This window comes from Eschrichtius robustus, chromosome 1 (genome assembly GCF_028021215.1).
Source record: "Eschrichtius robustus isolate mEscRob2 chromosome 1, mEscRob2.pri, whole genome shotgun sequence".
NCBI lineage: Eukaryota > Metazoa > Chordata > Mammalia > Artiodactyla > Eschrichtiidae > Eschrichtius > Eschrichtius robustus.
The window spans coordinates 9223964-9243783 of record NC_090824.1 but is presented as its reverse complement, the minus strand read 5'-3'; the positions used below and the strand labels follow the sequence as shown (position 1 = coordinate 9243783).

General features: G+C 44.3%; 1 protein-coding gene across 1 annotated transcript; it reads right to left on the bottom strand.

Moving 5' to 3' along the window:
* Nucleotides 1-9851: 9851 nt before the first annotated feature.
* TCL1A (TCL1 family AKT coactivator A) lies at nt 9852-13549 on the bottom strand. The gene is made up of 3 exons (XM_068543433.1): nt 13430-13549; nt 10293-10463; nt 9852-9908 (listed from the first exon to the last, which is right to left on the bottom strand). The coding sequence occupies exons 1-3, from the start codon at nt 13547-13549 to the stop codon at nt 9852-9854; spliced, it is 348 nt and encodes a 115-aa protein (XP_068399534.1).
* Nucleotides 13550-19820: the final 6271 nt, after the last annotated feature.

Genomic DNA, 19820 nt, shown 5'->3' with positions numbered 1-19820 from the left:
CAATCAAGAATTCTTTAGAGAAGCTTTTTGTAAGAACTACTTGTGAGCACTGAACATATGTAACTGTAGAATGAAGACCAGTAGGCACAGGGGTGAAAAATACTATGTTATATCCTCCAGTAATGAAGACATAGTTCATCTATCAAAAATGGGGAGAGCAGGGAAAGATTATGTAGAAAGTAAGCTTGCTGGTTGCCTCAAAGGTATTATTTAGCACTAAATGGATATCACTTTAGATACTTTGGGGAGAGGAAGGGAGGGGAAGAAGAGGTTACTAATTTCAATAATGTTCATAGTATGGAACCAAAAGACCTGCACCATCCAATATGGTAGCCACCAGCCATACATGGCTATTTAAAATTGTTTTTTTTTTTGGCCATGCCGCTCAGCACGTGGGATCTTAGTTCCCTGACCAGGGATCGAACCTGCACCACCTGCAGTGGAAGCACAGAGTCTTAAGCAATGGACCACCAGGGAAGTCCTGGCTATTTAATTAGCATTAAATAAAATTTAAAATTCAGTTTCTCAGTCATATTAGCCACATTTCAAGTGCTCCATAAGCTACTACATGTAGCCAGTACATCTTCCACGTTAGAGAACACAGATACAGAACATGTCCATCATTATAGCAAGTTCTTTGGACAATGCTACAACAGATAGCATTTTTAAAAGAAGGAGTAAGAATATTACCCTAAGATATTAGTATAAAGGTAACCATTGAAACAAAATACTCTATCTATGGTATTTTGATTTGGCAGCCTAAGCAGATTAATACAGACAGCAATTCTCTCCATATTAATCTACAGATTCAATACAGTCTCTATCAAAATACAAGCTGACTTCTTTTTCAGAAATTGACAAGCTGGTCTTGAAATTCATATGGATATTCAAGGAATATGGAATAATGAAAACAATCTTGAAAAAGAAGAACAGGGACTTCCCTGGCAGTCCAGAGGTTAAGACTCTGCTTCCACTGCAGGGGGCACGGGTTCAATCCCTGGGAACTAAGATCCTGCATGCTGCACTGCGCAGCCAAGAAAAAAAAGTGAGAACAAAGTTGGAAGACTCACATGTCCCAATTTCAAAACTTACCACAAAGACATAGTGATCAAGACAGTGTGATATGGGCATAAGGACAGATATGTACATCAATCAGATAGAACTGAGGATCCAGAAATAAACCCTTACTTTTACAGTCAATTGATTTTTGACAAGAGTGCTAAGACAATTCAGTGGGAGGAAGAAGTCTCTCTAACAAATGGTGCTGTGGCAACTGGCTATACACATGGACCCCTACCTCACAACATACATAAAAATTAACTCAAAGTGGACTATATACATTAATGTAAGAGTTTAAACTTTAAAACTCTTAGAAGAAAATGTAGAGTAACCTTATGACTGTGAAGGTGAGGCAAAGCCTTCTTAGATATTGGTTGGCCAAAAAGTTCGTTCGGGTTTTTCCGTAACATCTTACGAAAAACCCAAATGAACTTTTTGGCCAACCCAATATAATATCAAAAACACAAGTGATAAAAAATAGATACACTAGATTCATCAAAATTAAAAAGTTTTGTGCTTTAAAGGATACCATCAACAAGTGAGAAGACAATACACAGATTGGGGGAAAATATTTGTAAATTTTATCTGATAAGGAAGTTTAATCCAGAATATATAAAGAACTCTTATAACTTGGTAATAAAAAAGAAAATAACCCAATTTTTTAAAATGGGCAATAAATAAGTCATGATGACAATGTACAGCAAGGTTACTATAGTTAATAATACTGTATTACACATTTGAAATGTGCTAAGAGAGTAAAAATTACCATCACAAGAAAAAAATCTAACTATGTATGAGGACTGATGTTAACTAGACTTATCGTGGTGATCTTTCCACAATGTGTACAAATATCAAATTACTATGTTGTATACCTGAAACTAATATGTTTTATGTCAATTAAACCTCAATAAAAAAAATGGGCAAAAGATCTTAATAGCTCTTAATAGGTATTTCTCCAAAGAAGATATACAAATGGCCGTGCCATTTGATTTTTGATATACAAAATCAAAAGTACAATGAGATATTTTATACCTTCTATATGGCTAGTCAAAAAGCCCGATAACAAGTGTTGACAAGGATGTGAAGAAATTGAAAACTCTCATACACTGTTGGTAGGAATGTGCAGCCACTTTGGAGAACAGTCTGGTAGTTCCTCAAAAAGTTTAAAGAAAGTTACCATATGACTCAGCAATTCCACTCCTACGTATATAACCAAGAGAAATGAAAACACATGTCCACACAAAAACTCAATGTGTGAATGTTTGTAGCAGCATTATTTATAATAGGCAAAAAGTAGAAATAACCCAAATGTCCATGATTGTATAAAATGGGGCATATGCATGTAATGGAATATTATTCAGTCATAAAATGAATTAAATACTAATATACACCATAATACGTGTGAACCTTGACAATATTATGCTGAAGAATCCAGTCACAGAGACATACTGTATGATGACATTTATATGAAATATCCAGAAAAGGCAACCATGGAGATGGTTGTAAAACTCTGTGAATATACTAAAAACTGAATAGTACGTTTTGAAAGAGTGAATTGTATGGTACGTCAATTACATTTTCGTAAAGCTGTTACATAAAATATCTATATAAAAATTTAAAAAGAAAATAAACACTCAAAAGAGCTAGAAAAGGGACAACAGAAACAAACAAATATATAACTAAAGAATTAAAGATAAAAACAGACATCAATGATATAGAAAACAAACGAACAAAACAACAGAATTAATAAATGAGTCAAAAAGTTGGCTTTTTGGGAAATAAAATAGACAAACCTAATTTTACTAAATGGGATAAAGCACAAAAAAGACAAAATAAGAAATGACAAGGGGCAATAATAATCCAGAGAGAATATTAAAATTCCTGAGACTATTTTGAATAACTATGAAAATAAAATATAAAACCTAGCTGAAATGGATACTTTTCTAGGAAAATTTATTTAATCTCAGTTGAATCCAGTATAGATAAAAAGCTTAAACAGCCAATTTCCATAGAAGAAACAGGAAGTTGTAGAAGAAGTGCTCCTTCCAAAAAAGCACCAGGCTTGAATGGAATTCTCCCAAGCTAAAAACAAAGATAATCCTAATGCAGTTTACAGTATTACAGGGTAGAACAAAAGAAAAGCCTCTAAGTTATTTTTATGAAGTGAATATAACTTTGATGCCAAAATCTGACAAAGATTGAGAGGGGGGGAAAAAAGAAAAAATTTCAGACCATTTTAACTATGATGCAAAAATTTTAAATAAAATATTAGCAAAGAGATCCACCAATACATTAATGCATTATTCATCATGATCAAGTGTGGTTCATTCCAGGAATGTAAGAAAGAGTCAATACCCTATTATCAATATAATACTAATAGAGCTTAATAAAAGTATCATCTAATCATCTCCTTAGACTTCAAAAGGCATGTAACAAAATTCAATACCTGTTCAAGTTAAAAATTCTAAAATAGGAATTGAAAGATACTTGTTTAACTTGATAAAATATAAATATTTAAGCTGCAAAGACAGGATCATACTTAACAGGGAAACTCCAGAGGCCTTCCCAATAAAGTTAAGAAAATAAAAGACTGCCTATTACTACTTATGATAGCTTTGGAGATATTAGACAAGAAAAAGGAACTACAACAGTAAGAGTTAAAAAGGAAGAGGTGATAACATCTCTATTTGCAGATGCTATCACCATGTGTCTGGAATACCCAAAGAATAAATTAAAACTACCGTAAATAGTAGGATATTTTAGCTGGTGAGGGTGTGGAGAAAAGGGAACCCTCCTGCACTGTTGGTGGGAATATAAATCAGTGCAGCCACTATGGAAAACAGTATGGAGGTTCCTTAAAAAACTAAAAATAGAGTTACCATATGATCCAGCAATCCCGCTCCTGGGCACATATCCAGAAAAGACAAAAACTCTAATTCAGAAGGACACATGCACCCCAATGTTCACAGCAGCACTATTTACAACTGTCAAGACATGGAAGCAACCTAAATGTCCATCAACAGATGAATGGATAAAGAAGGTGTGGTATATATACATACAATGGAATACTACTCAACCATAAAAAAAAGAATGAAATAATGCCATTTGCAGCAACATGGATGGACCCAGAAATTTTCATACTAAGTGAAGTCAGACAGAAAAAGATAAATATTATATGATATCATTTATATGTGGAATCTGAAAACTAATACAAATGAACTTATTTACAAAACGGAAACAGACTCACAGGCATAGAAAACAAACAGTTACCATAGGGGAAGTTGGTGGGGGATAAATTGGGAGTATGGGATTAACAGATACACACTACCATATATAAAACAGATGAACAACAAGGATTTACTGTATATCACAGGGAACTATATTCAATATCCTGTAATAAACTATAATGGAAAAAAATTGAAAAAAGAATATAGATATATACATATATGTATAACCAAATCACTTTGTTACACACCTGAACTAACACAATATTGTAAATATTTCAATTTAAAAAAAATAAGATATTTTAGTAATATAGCAGAATATAAAATTGACATACAGAAAATAATAGCTATTTTATACACACACACATACACGTACACCCCTCAAGCAATATCCTATTAAAAGATATAATGAAAGGGAAGACACCATTACGATAACAAAAAGTAAATTAAATGTCTGAGAATAGTTTCAACAAGAATATGCAAAACTTTTACAGGGAGATCAGCTCGGTGCTTTGTGACCACCTAGAGGGGTGGGATAGGGAGGGTGGGAGGGAGACGCAAGTGGAAGGAGATATGGGGATATATGTATATGTATAGCTGATTCACTTCGTTATAAAGCAGAAAGTAACACACCATTGTAAAGCAATTATACTCCAATAAAGATGTTAAAAAAAAAGATCCTGCACGTGGCAACGAAGATACTGCGTGCCGCAACTAAGACCTGGCACAGCCAAATAAATAAAAAAAAGAAAAAAAAAAGAATATGCAAAACTTTTATGATTAAAACTATAAAACATTCCTTAAAGACACAAATGTATAATTAAATAAAAGAGAAGACCATATTCTTGGATAGGATGATGGCACATCATAAAGATGCCAAAGGCGCAGATGACAGGTTGATGGTGAACGTCATGACGGATGACAGATCAGCCTTACCCAGAGCGGTACCCTGACATCATGCGCATCCTGACCTGATGCAATGAGCAGCATACAGCACCACCTGTGGGTATCTGTGCCCAAAGAATTAACCCAGAATCTAATCAAGTCTCTAAAGACAGGAAATAAGAGGAAGAGAAACATATTAAAGGACATTCTGGGATGCCGTCCACCAAATCCAGAAAGTCTACAGGACAGTTTACCTAGTTTGTTCTAAGGAAGGAAGCGGGTTATAGATCACAAGAGACTTGAGATGCATCAACCACACGCAGTCTGAGTCTTGATTTAAACCAGCTGCAGAAAGACATTTGAGATAACTGGGGAAATGTGAAAACAGACTGGGCTTTAGATGTATTGAGGAATTATAGTTAACTTTGTTAGGGGTGACAATGATATTGTGGCTATCAGGAATAAAAAGTTTTCTCTGTGGAGATACATAATAAAATACTTGTGGGTGAAATTATAAAGCCTTTAAAATACTTCAGCAAAAACACAAACCCCAACTTTGTATGGGGGGAAATGAAACAAGACTGGCGTGATGCTGATCACGGCTCAAGCTCTTTGTCAGATGCCAACATACATTTGTGCCTGGGTCCATCTCCCTCAGCTTCCTCAGGCATGCTGGTCCTTTGACTATAGCCTCTCTGCTCTGCCTCATCAGCTTGTCCTTTCTGCTGACCTTTTCCTTGGGCTGCACACACGGGCCCCGTCACCTCCCGCTGAAGCCCCCTCGACGCCACACTCCTCCACAGCAAAGCTCCTAGCAAGGGCTGCCCCTCCTCACCTCCCCTTCCCTCCTACGCCCACCTCAACCGGGCCATGCCCCTGTCACAGCAAACTTTCCCTGACAGTGTCACCACCAGCCTCCACGTGGCCAAATCTGATACCCACTTCTCTCTATTCAGCCCCTCATCGGCGTGCTCCCCAGCCCACCAAGGCGGCCCTCTGGAAACACCTGCTTCCACGGTTTCAAAGATGCCACCATCTCTCCAAGAGGGACCTAGGTCAGGCCCCTGGCTTTCACTGCTATTGATATCTTAATGATTTCTACATTGATATTTTTAGTCCTGACCTGAGTTCTAGATCCATATTCAATCAACAGCCTATCGACTCGCCAACTGGAGGTGCCACAAGCATCTCAAACCTCATGCAGGTACAACAGAACTCTGGATGTTTCTGCTCTGCCTGAGCCCACACCTCCTCCACCTCAGCACCACCACTGTCCGCCCAGCTGTCTAAGCCACAACCCCAAAGCCATTCTTGTTGTGGAAAACTGAGATCCTGCATCGCATTTATAGGTAATTTATTAGGGCCACTTATGCTCATAAAAGAGCATTTTCTTTTAGTGAGAAGAAAATCTTTTGCTGTTTCAATTTCCATAGCAAATTTTTTTTAAAAATAATTTTATTTTTTTATTTTTGGCTGCGTTGGGTCTTCGTTGCTGCATGCGGGCTTCCTCTAGTTGCGGCGAGCGGGGGCTGCCCTTCATGGCGGTGCACAGGCTTCTCATTGCGGTGGCTTCTCTCGTTGCAGAGCACGGGCTCTACGCGCGCGGGCTTCAGTAGTTGTGGCTCGTGGGCTCTAGAGCGCAGGCTCAGTAGTTGTGGCGCATGGGCTTGGTTGCTCTGTGGCATGTGGGATCTTCCCGGACCAGGGCTCAAACCCCTGTCCCCTGCATTGGCAGGCGGATTCTTAACCACTGCACCACCAGGGAAGCCCTCCGTAGCAAATTAAACCTGCACAGCACTTGCATCTCCTCATCCCGGGACTCTCCTCCCTGATTTAAGAAGAATCTAGATCCCTCTCATTTTCAAGGTTCGATCTTAAAGGCCACCTACACAGGTGGGAATTCCTTCACCACCTGACCTAACTCGCTACCAGGTTACTGTGTTCTGTTTTCGTTGTAGGATTTTGCACGTTCCAAGCTTCTTGTTCTTCCTTTTCCAGAATGAAAGCTGCATGAGAGCAGCTTAGCTTTGTTCACTGCTGTATCTGCAGCCCTCAGCAGAGTTCACGGTGATGGCCAAAGTTTCATGAACAAGAGAAGTTTGCACAAGAACTGTCTTGGTCTGCTCGGGCTTCTGTAACAGAACACCACAGACTCCGTGTGGTGTGGTGGTGGCAGCTTAAAGCACAGATGTTTATTTCTCACAGTTCCGAGGCTGGAAGTCCAACATTAAGGTGCTGGCAGATCCAGTGTCTGGTGAGGGCCTCCTCCTGGCTTGTTGACAGCTATCTGTCTGCTGTGTCCTCACCTGGCGTTTCCTGGGTGCGTGCACGTGGAGAGAGAGATCTTTCTCTCTTCTTTTCCTTAAAAAAGCACTAATTCCATCATGAAAGCCCCATCCTCAGGACCTCTTCTCACCCTAATCACCTCCCAAAGGTCCCACCTCCGAATACACACATTGGCGGTTAAGGCGTCAACATATGAATTTGGGGGACACAAGCATTTAGCCCCAAATGAGAACCTTCCTCTTCCTGGACCTGTTCCTAAAATGAGGCCACTGGCTGATCACTGATGTTCCTCCTGCTCTGATGTTTTGACGCTTCGACAGACCAAACTTTCACACTGCCAAGCACCATGCAAGGCGATAGGGTTAAAATGATAAAAGATGCACACGCTGGCACGTGTGGTACACGACGCTTATCTGTCTAGCGCCGAGTAAGAAGACTGGGATCAGAGAATAAAAAATAGGAAAAGTAGTATTTTCTTATATAATCCTCATATTAGATACTTAACAACCTATTTGTGTCATTACCCTGACATCGCTCTGTGATGAAGAGCTACAAAGTCACACTAAGTGGAGAGGAGCAGTATTCCACACAGAATGGATTCCTTCGACTGGAAGGCATCCCTTTGTAATACCTGAAGTCCTGCTTACCTGTTCAGAAGGTAGACGAGGGGCAGCGGATCTTGAGAAGGAAGCAGGCGGCTTCCGGGGCTGGGCTGTGGCTGCGGGGCACGGGAAGTAGGGAAGGGACTCTGGCTGGATGGCTGGGTACAGTTTCAGGGAGGAGGGACTCCTGCTGGGATTGGAACTACCCACGTGAGGACAGAGGAGCTAGAGCTGGCTGGGCCAGGAGGGTGAGGAGGACAGGGCCGGGGGTGGGGGAGTCTTGAATACCAGGAGATGCTGACCGAGACTTTTTTGAGGTCACTTATTCCAATGGTTCTCAAAATTATACCTCTAAGAACACTGGGCTTTTGAGCATTTGGATTATACGAAAAAAAAAAATTCCAACCTTATCTCCAAAGTAAAAAAATATATATACTAAATCCACGAATATTCTTTCCGTTTCAAATATTCTTACTCAGTGACCATCTGCTCTCGCTTCTCTCCACTAGAATCTGGGTCAAGGATAGAAGCTGGTCCGGCACAAAGTTAGATGAATTGTCTTACATTTAATCAATCAACATTACAAAGTGTTCACGCTACATACAACCTCATAACATCCAGGTCTGCGGGCACCTGTAAAACAGGGGGACCTCCAACCTCTATCCTTCTACAGGTGGGCAACCCGAGGGCCCGTCCACAGCGCTCGCCTGCCCAGCCTCCTGCCAAATCCCAGGCTGGGGACCGCTGACCGGCAGGCTTCTGAGTCCTGAGCACAGACCTGGGCCCTCCTCAGGCCTTCCCGTGAACCGCGCTCGAGGCTGCTGGGGCAGGGGGCGCTGGCCGAGGCGTGGTCGCGTGTGGGCCGGCACCAGAGGAGACAGCTGGCCCAGGGGCTCAGAGACAAGGCTCGGGCGATTAGGTCCCATTCCCTGCGGCCAGAAGGACACAGAGCTGAGGTGACAGCATGAGAAGCAGCCCAGGGCATGCAGGATGTGACACTAGTTGCTGGGAGGGACAGAACGGGGACAGAGGCCGAAGACCATCGGGCAGCTGAGAAAGCCGGAGACACGGGTACGGCGGGGCACGCGGAGGAAGCTGTACCCACGCACGTCCTCTCCGGCAGGCAGGTCCGGTGTGGGGGGCTCATCCTCTGCCCGTCCTTCCCCACTGGACCTGGGTGTGGCGAAGCAGAACACACAGGGGTGGTACACGAAGGTGAACACAAGCAGGAACATCGCCGCGGCAGGCGTGGGGCTCAGGGGGCGGGAGGAGATGGGAGCTGCAGGACCTGGAACAAGAGAAGACAGGGTCAAGGGCAAAGGGGAGGAAGGGGCAGGGTGCGGGGTGGGTGGGAGCGGAGCTGCCGGGAAGAGTCTGGATGGGAGAGCTGGGTGGTCGGTGCTGGTCTCCAGAGCCGAGGCCTTGTGTCCGAGCCAGCGGCTTGGCGTCGGGAGACCCAGATGTGAAATCTGGCTCTGTGATCTGGACCAATCATTGTGCTTCTCAAAACCCCTTTTTATAACCTGTAAAGTTAACTACTACCCAGCTTGGTTGATGCGATGATCAAGGGACAGTGCCCACACCTGTGCAGCACCGTGCAGGTGTGTGCCCCTAATATTAAGGGGGCCTAAAAATGATTGGCTGCTGAGGTGTTAAAGGAGAGAGCCTGGGTCCCCAACCCTGGGGACCATCGCAGGGCAGGGCAGCGTAGTCGGGGGGTGGGGGTCAGTTCTGCCTTCACGGAGGGGAGGAGGGGCGTTCCCTCTTCTTGACCTGGCCCCGGGGGCTCACCTCGTCACTCGTACTCTGGGTCTGGCATCTGTTCCAGGAGCATGTCCTCCGTGTCGCCGAACTGTGAGAGAGAAGGAGCTGGAGGCCAGAGTCTGGGATTCTCCTTCCCCTCCCGGCCCCTGGGCTTGGAGTGCAGGAGGGAACTTGCATGGGGGGGACCCCAGGGGCCCCTCCTCCCACCAGCCTTCACCCTGGGACTGCCCGCCACAGAGGCTCCTGCCACCCAGGGGCTTCCGCTGGAGACCCCCGAGGGTGGTTGGTCATTCGCTTCTAATGTCTCTCCAATCTGGTCCTTTAAAAATCTGCACTTGTAAAGTCCCTCCATTTTTTTAGCTTCTGGTACAGAAATGGAGGGAACAGATAGACCATAGAGGCCAGACATGGGGGAAGGGGAGCAGGGCCACCCACGATGACCTGATGGGCCCCCGGAGAAGCACACGCTTGCCTCGATGTGGTACACTATGCGCCAGAAACTGGAGTCTGAGCCTCGGTACCTTCTTCCGGGGTAGAGCTGCCACATGACAGGCAGCAGGTATGGGCCCAGCTGGCTGGGGCACACAGGATCCCCCAGGGGGACATCTTCCTGACGCATGAGGACTTGGAGGCTACTTTCTATCTGAAGAGAAGAGAAGGGCAGGGCACACCTTCACGGCCCTGCAGGCACAAATACCCACGGTCCAGCATGCCACCTACCCAGCCCAGCCCGCATCTAAGATGCTGGTGGTCACTGTTCCCAGAAACGCCAATCCCTAAGCCAGGAACGCTCCTCTCAGAGACTCTGGATGGGCCGAGATGACCAGCACTCGAATGGGTCTAGATACCCAGACAGGGCCACAAAAGGGTCACTTCGTGACAAATGCCTAGTTGCCAGGGTATGCCATGGGGCCCCGGAGCTTCTGTAACTATGAGTCTGGTGCCTATTTCAGCTGATGGGGGATTTTCTTGGATTCTTCTTTATCATACAACCCCTTTTAAACAAGATCTCCCCAGACTCCAGAATCAGGTGACAGCCCACTTTTCACTATCTCCGCCACTGTTCCTGTTTCATCGCCTCTCGCTGGGCTACTGTGACAACTGCCCAACTTGCCGCCGTCTCGGCCCTGTGGCCCACAGCCGAGACTCAGCACCGCAGCCAGGTGTGCACCTAAAAATCATGTCACTCCCCTGCTGACTGCCCTCCAACACCTTCCAATCGCAGGAAGATGAACTGAAACCTTCACCATGGCCCAAAGGCCTCCAGAGCGGCTCCCCGTCTCTCTCACCTCCTTCTGTTCCATCCTGGACCCTCCACCCATTCCAGCCACACAGGACTCCTCGCCGTGTCTGGGACGTGCACACACCCAGAAATCTCTCACACCTGCTGTCCTCTGCCTGGAACATTCTCCCCTAAATCCATGAAGGGCTCACACCCTTTTTTTAAGGCAGGTCTCTGCTCAAATGTATGTCTATAAAGACAAATGTCAGCAAAATCCAACTCTATGATATACATAAGAGGCATGCCCCAAACAGATGTCCAGAAAGGTTTCAAAGAAAATGATGGGCAAAGTGTGGCAGGCACATGCAAATTAAAACTCTGGAGGGGAAGGCTTCCCTGGTGGCGCAGTGGTTAAGAATCCGCCTGCCAATGCAGGGGACACGGGTTCGAGCCCTGGACTGGGAAGGTCCCACATGCTGCAGAGCAACTAAGCCCGTGTGCCACAACTACTGAGCCTGCATTCTAGAGCCTGGGAACCACAACTACTGAAGCCCACGAGCCTAGAGCCCATGCTCTGCAACAAGAGAAGCCACCGCAATGAGAAGCCCGTGCACTGCAACGAAGAGTAGCTCCCACTCGCCACAACTAGAGAAAGCCTGAGCACAGCAACGAAGACCCAACACAGCCAAAAATAAATAAATTAAAAACAAAAACAAAAAAAACTCTGGAGGGGACTTGCCTGAAGACCCCACCCCACTCATTCTTACCTGCCCTCCCACTGTAGTTATCCTACAGAACTTACCACCGGCCTCAATTAGTTTGCTGTCCTTCTCCCCCAGCAGAATGTCAGCTTCACAAGCAGTGAGATTTAATCACATTCACTGCAAAACCCCACAGCCTAGAATCCTGCTTGGCATAAAAATTGGACTCTTATGTTTGTTCAATGATTATTTTTCCAACGTGGAAATAGCTTTTCAAAATTTTTGTCTATGAAGTAAATTAGAACTCACTGTTAAAAAATAATTCAGATCATCCTGCAAGGTGTAAGTGTGGAAATCACCATTCTTGCTGTGTTAGTATGTAGCCTTCCATATCCTTTAACCATTTTACGTTTGTTTATTCATCTCTCTCTTGTTGACTTATGTAAATCTTTACATATTAAGAATACTGGTCCTTTAAGTTATGTGGGGAAAATCCTGCCCCATGGTTTGCTGACGTGTTATGTTTCGTCCAGAATTTATAATGATTAGGTGAAAAACTCTGCTTTGCAGTTTCAGCATCATGTTGAAGAAGATATGTCCCAACCAGAGATTAAAAAAAGGTATTCACTTAAATTTTCCTCAAATACTTGACTTACAGTGAATATTTGACTTGATTTTTAAAAGTATATATATGTATATAAATATGTATTTCAAAATCTTAAAAGCCAATAAAGATGCAAAGTTTAGATGGTGGTTATGAGTCTGGAATCCCAACCCCATTACCTACAAGCAGCACTACTTTGAACAGATTTACATTTTTATGCCCCTGTTTCCTCACCTATAAAATGGGAACACAGTCACTCCAGTAACTTTTTACTGTCCTGCTATTACATTACATAAATGTTCTAATACGACATTTAAATTTTTCTTGTATACTTTCTTTCTTTGGCTTATATATGGGAAGTTTCAACATTTTTCACCTAAGTTTGTTTGAGGAAACCCATGCTCCAATGGAAAGTGCTGTAAGAGAGTTGTATTTCTTAAAAAAAAAAAAATTAAAGATCCATCTTAAGGCATTACACATAAAACAAATTCAATGTCTATTCAATACTGGCTTTTATACTACTATATGCCTTGTGAAGTTTGTTTCTTGCAAAGCACAGAGGAGGTATGAAATATTCCAAACTCTATAGCAGAGATTTCCAAACTTGGTTAATCATAATCTGTTGAGGGTTCTTTCAAAATACAGATTTCTGGGGCTCATCTATGGAGATTTTGATAATTGGCCACGTGTGTGAATCAAATTACTTTGGAGATTATTCCCATTTTATGGATTAGAACCCTGAGGCCCAGAGAAGTCCTATTTTACTCAAGATCATATTCATACACTCCAGACACACTGGGTCCCCATCCTTTGGCCAACGTGCTTCTCTCTGTGTTTCTCCCACCCTCCTTCCCGGCCCGGAGAACCGCTCATCCCTGCGCTCAGTGCAAAGTGGTTTCATCTGTGAGTCCCCGGCCGCCCTGGGTGGACCTGCCCTTCTGAGCCTCCCCGCCGCCCTCGCCCTGCAGCATGTGAGGGGCTCCTCCAGGGCCTGCACGGCCTGGGGCGACCCGGCTCCAGAGCCTGGGCCATGGATGGGACGCCCATGCTGCCCCGCGCGCCCGACCCCAAAGCGGCTGTACCTCGATGGTTACGGGCAGCCAGGTGCGCTGGTTCTCGTCCACATACACGGCCTTTTCCCAGATCCACAGGTGGTCCGGGTGCAAGGCCGTGTGCGCCCTGAAGAAAGGGAGCTCGCCCATGGTGCCGCGAGCGGCCTAGGAAGCAAGGATTGGAGCCTCTCCGAGCTTCGCGCTGGTCCACGGGCTGCGTAACCTCGATGCTTTATAACAGGACGGTGCGCGGGCGCCCCCAAGCGGCGGGGCGGGGCGGGGCGGGGCGGGAGGAGGGCGGGGCGGGAGGAGGGCGGGGCGGGGCGGGGCGGGGCGGGAGGAGGGCCGTGCCGAAGCGACAGGGCACAACAGGATCTGACCCTGCACCGAGGCCTACCTTGTGCCCTGAGACCCTGGCAGCGTCTAGGAGCGCAGATCCAGCCCCACAGACCCAGGACTTCCTCCATACCCACAGCCAGCCAGCCTTGCCCTCCGTCCCCTACTCCCCACTGCTGGGGAGGCACTCGGGTCTGTGGCTTTGGCCTTTTCTCCTGTCAGGAGGCACCTGCGTCCTCCCCCCTCGACACCCGTGCCCCGCTGTCCGAGACGGCCACTATGTGTGGCTGCTCGAGACTGGGACTCGGAGCCTTTGCTTGGGGCTCACAGTCGACATTTGGCCACCCAGAGCTAGGGCCCCTCCACATCTGGGATCAGAAGAGACGGTGCAAGCCTGAACCAGGCCTGGACTTTCCCGGGTTCACGGCACCACTGCCAGCCTGTGGATTTGGGTACCAAAGTCAATTTCCTTGGTAAACTGCAGCTCTTGAAGCCCCCCTTCCCTCTCCCCAACACGTTTTCCACTCGATGATGCTGTGGTCATCTAATAGCTATTCTGAAACATGGGAGTGAAGAAACATGGGTGTTTCCCTTTATAGTCTTTGAATTCATTAGTGAAAACATCGTTCAAAATGAATGCTTAAAAAGAAACCCCTCCCTCCACCCCAAGATAACGGATTTGCAAAGTCCCTGGGGGGCTTCCCTTCCCTGGTGGCGCAGTGGTTGAGAATCTGCCTGCCAATGCAGGGGACACGGGTTCGAGCCCTGGTCTGGGAAGATCCCACATGCCGCGGAGCAACTGGGCCCGTGAGCCACAACTACTGAGCCTGCGCGTCTGGAGCCTGTGCCCCGCAACGGGAGAGGCCGCGACAGTGAGAGGCCCGCGCACTGCGATGAAGAGTGGCCCCCGCTCGCCGCAACTAGAGAAAGCCCTCGCACAGAAACGAAGACCCAACACAGCCAAAAATAAAGAAAGAAAGAAAAGTCCCTGGGCTCTAGAATCAAACATTTCTCTGTAAATTACATCAAATAAGGAAAACAATTTCACTTCATTTTGCTGTACCACATGCCCATTAAGGCAATTAAGAAAATACGAGAAACATGTAAAACGAGCTCCAGCCTCGTTGTTCAAACGATACCAGTGGTAGTAGCAGTTTGGTGCCTCACCTTCCAGCTCTTTCTTGTCTCTCTGACTAGGCACTAAGAAAATAATTTATGATCTTTTGAAATGTCTCAGAAGTGAAAATGAGCTTAACACCTGATCCCTCTGTCAGCAAAGGTATGTATCTGCTTCTCTGCCTAACCAGACAGCCTAATTCCCAGGAAGGTGCTGAGGTGGCCTAAGGTAATGGAGATATAATTAGATTTACCATGAACACAAAATAGGAGACAAAAGCCAGGTAAAGTTGGGAGTGGAGGCAGGTGACATGAGCCCAGCAAACCTCTTTCCCACTGCAGCCCCTAATGGTGCTACTATTTAATATTCAGACTTGTGGATTTCAGGTGGCTTACCCTGTGAATGGTTCTTAATTCCGGACCCAGATAGCCACTGGGAGCAAGATAATATGGTCATATACTCTGTTGAGGAAGTCTCAGCCCGGTCCTGAGCTTTGAGGTCAAAAACGAGAGCAAGTCCAGCTTAAACAGTGCTGCTGGGATGACCTCTTGTGGCAAGGGAAGGGGGCGCCCAGGAGCCACTGTGGCCACTGACTCAGCCACATGGATGGCTCCAGGACCCACAATGCCACTGGGTCTGCTGATTTCATTAGCACTCGTTCTGCTTTTCTAAGAGGCCGCAAATAATGGACCAAGAATCAAACCCATTTGGCTGGATACGCTTCTGAATGTTCTGGGAATATGATTCCCCCTCTCCTCCCACCCCCATTTTGAAAGAATAATATACTTCTTCAGTTTCACACGAGGGCTTCTTAACATTGAATGGGAGTATACATCATTCTTGGGTAGGATTTAGAAAATCATTTGAGAAGCGGGTCCAAAAAATGATGAGTGAAATAAGCATGACTGTGGAGTTCATCAAGCAGCTTCTGTTGGAGACCTGAGCCTTCTTTATGGAAATTCCATGAGAGGGAAAACATAGCTCCTGTGGGGTCTCAGAGACAGGGGAGCCCCTTCAGCATGTTATCTGCTCCATCTTAGGGCTCACGGCCAGCCAGCCTAGCTTTAGAGTTCTGTGCTCCTTTCCAACTCTGGCCTTTGTTGGTCTGCAAGCTCCCTGAGGATAATCAAGCTGAAATTTCATACAGAAAGTAACTTTCAGGCTTCCCTGGTGGCGCAGTGTGGTTGAGAATCTGCCTGCCAATGCAGGGGACATGGGTTCGAGCCCTGGTCTGGGAGGATCCCACATGCCGTGGAGCAACTAGGTCCGTGAGCCACAACTACTGAGCCTGTGCGTCTGGAGCCTGTGCTCCGCAACAAGAGAGGCCGCAACAGTGAGAGGCCTGCGCACCGCGATGAAGAGTGGCCCCCGCTCGCCGCAACTAGAGAAAGCCCTCGCACAGAAACGAAGACCCAACACAGCCAAAAATAAATAAATAAATAATTTTTTTTAAAAAAAGAAAAAAAATGACTTCATTAAAAAAAAAAAAAAGAAAGTAACTTTCATATAGAAAGTAACACAAAGCAATTATGTTGACTCATTTGTTTTTAATAGCATCCTTAACTGACACATGTCCTGACTTGGAGCCCGTTTTGACTTTGCCTCTATCACGTATGAACTTAGCAAATCCTTTGCTGTCTTGGCCCCATCTCCACACTTCTGTAATGGATGAGCCAAGCTAGATGGATGATCTGGGCCCTACAATGAGTGGCTCCAAACCATTAAGCTAATGGATCACAACCCTGGCTGTTTATCAGAATCACCTGGGAAGCTTTCATAAAATACCTGTGCCTGCACTCCACCCCAGAGCAATGAGATCAGGATCTCTGAGACGGAGGTTTTGCGTTTTATTTTTTAAAGGATTCCTCAGGTGAGTCTAAAGGGCAGCCAGGGTTGAGAACCACTTCTCTAAGATCTGAGTTACTGTTTTTGAGGTGTGACCAAGACTTATAAAACTAAATAACCATGAAAATGTTAAAGCCATTCTTTCTACCATCAATTCTCATTCTGAGCCTCACCCCAAGCCTGCTCTCCCTTTCCTAGGCTCTACTTTTAATTTGCTGCTTCCAATCTTTTGTGTACAGGGAACCATAACACCAAGATTATTAGGATTGTGAGGGTCTGAGATCTCGCCAGTGCGTGAAGTATACAAGCTGCCTCCATGCTAATTGCCTGGAGTGTTTTTTTGTTGTTCTTGTTAATTCCTACACCTGGGCCATATTTTAGATCATTAAGGCTGATGACTAAGTGAGCTCAGGGTAAAAGGGATGTTATAGCTTTTAACCCATAGGGATGAAATTTTGTCTGTAGGTTAATGGAGAATCTGAGACAAGGATATACTAAGTAAAACTCAGGGACTGATCATAGCTTTAATCCTTGCATGGCTACTGTCTCTCTCTAAACTTAACAGAGTATTCTTTAAGTGTTAAGCACTTCTCAGACTCTAAGGTGTATACGGCGACCTTGGTAAAATGCAGATTCTAATTGGAGAGAGTTGGGGTGAGATCCTGAATTTCTAACAAGCTCCAAGGTGAGGCTGACGCAGATAGTCTATGAGCCACCTCCAAGTAGCAAGGTCCTATGCTAACCCAATACACACACAACACAACTGCAACAGCAAACACCCGTAACCCCTACTCAAAACACACAAAATGGTTGAATACCCACCCTGTCGCTGGGGCTGCCCATCAGCATGGTTCTTCTCGCTCCACCCTCAGTTCTTCTTTAATTTAGTTTGATTGCATTAATTTGACCTCAGAAAAATATTTTGCATTTCTCTTTTTTCCTCCTAGAAAAGTGGCTCTTCATCTTCATGCTTCTAACATATATAAACTGAGATAAATATATTAACTGTATAGTGCTTTTAGTTTTCATGCTGAAAATGTCCTCTGTCCCATTTACACAATATCTCTTGACCTAGCTTTTCAATTTTAGGATATTTTAAATGGAATTCTCATCAATTAACAGCATGGGGGACTTATTTTTACATGAGGTATATAAATATAGTATGTATATACTAATATGTCTATTTTGTGTGCTAGGTCAGAATCTAGTTGTATCTTAATTTTTCCAAATTTTTAGTCAATCTCCCAAAGACTGCTGAATAATTTATCCTTCCACACAAGATTTCTGACAGCAGAAATTTTTAAAATAAAATGATTTTATTGTTTTGGCCACACCACACAGCGTGTGGGATCTTAGTTCCCCAACCAGGGATCGAACCTATGCCCCCTCCATTGGAAGCACAGAGTCCTAACCACTGGACTTCCAGGGAAGTCCCTGACAGCGCCCCGATTAAATATGAAGTTCCCATGTACAAATGAGTCTGTTTCTGGGCTCTGTTCTGTCCCGTTTGACTGTTACTATGGTAAAACCACACAAAAAATTATTAAAATTTGAATTTGAAATACTTGATGGGATAGCTCTTCCCTCTTTGTTCTTTTTTCAAAATTGTACTTTTGCATCTCTGTATTTTTTCTTTTTTTTTTAACATCTTTATTGGAGTATAATTGCTTTACAATGGTGTGTTAGTTTCTGCTTTATAACAAAGGGAATCAGCTATACATATACATATATCCCCATATCTCCTCCCTCTTGCATCTCCCTCCCACCCTCCCTATCCCACCCCTCTAGGTGGTCACAAAGCACGGAGCTGATCTCCCTGTCTGTATTTTTTCTTAATACTTTTGGGATTTTTACTAGCAGTTCATTGAATTTGTACAGTTAAGGAAAACCTCATATTCTTTAATAACATTTTGTAATATCTCCTTTAAAAGTGTTACATATTTTGTTTTGCTTACTTCTAGATATTTTGTAGTTTTGTTGCTTTTGTGAATGGTATATATTTTTGTAATTTGCCATCATTTTATTTAGAATTGTTGCATCCATCTCTGTCACTGTGGGCCAATGGAAACATATTTTCTCTGTGTTTGTATCAGTGAGAAGATAACTATGCCTTAAAAGTTGGAAAGGATACACTTAAATTGTTTCTTTATTGACCTATAACATACATGCAGAAAATTGCATGAGGGAATGCATGAATGGTATTTTTTTTAGAGATTTTAAGCTTTTTTAAAAATTAAAGTATAGTTGATTTATAGTTAATTTATTGTGTTAGTTTCAGGTGTACAGCAAAGTGATTTGGTTAATACATATATATAAAAATATATACATATATACACACCAAATATATATATATTCTTTTTTAAAAATTCTGTTACAAGGTATTGAATATAGTTCCCTGTGCTATATAGTAAATTCTTGTTGTTGAATGGTATTTTTTATGCTCCTTTCTGGTGTAAAATTTTGGTGTTGACTTTGCACCCAGCATCCTTGCTAAGCTCTTGTATTAGTTTTGATGGTTGGTTTACCTGCAAATAATAGTTTTTTTTTCCCCTCTTCCTTTCCAATCCTTATACTTCCTAATGTCTGTCTATCTGTCTCCCTCTCCCTCTCCCTCTGTCCCTTATTCTCCCTCTGTCCCTTTCTCTCTCTCTCTTTCTCTCTCTCTCTAGGTCTCTCTGTCTCATTGACTTTTGGTGTTTGTTAAAATATGTTAAATAACAGGAGTGGTTGATGGTAGGTGTTCCTGTCTTTAATAAGAATTCTAAAGTTTAACCAGTAAGCGTGATCTTAGCTGAAAGTTTTGATAGATATGCTTTATCAGTTAAAGAATGTCCTACCCAGGCATCAGGGCCGTGCCTCTGAGGTGGGAGAGCCAACTTCAGGACACTGGTCCACAAGAGACCTCCCAGCTCCACGTAATACCAAACGGCAAAAATCTCTCAGAGATCTCCATCTCAACATCAAGACCCAGCATCACTCAATGACCAGCAAGCTACAGTGCTGAACACCCTATGCCAAACAACTAGCAAGACAGGGACACAGCCCCATCCATTAGCAGAGAGGCTGCCTAAAATCATAATAAGGCCACAGACACCCCAAAATACACCACCAGACGTGGATGTG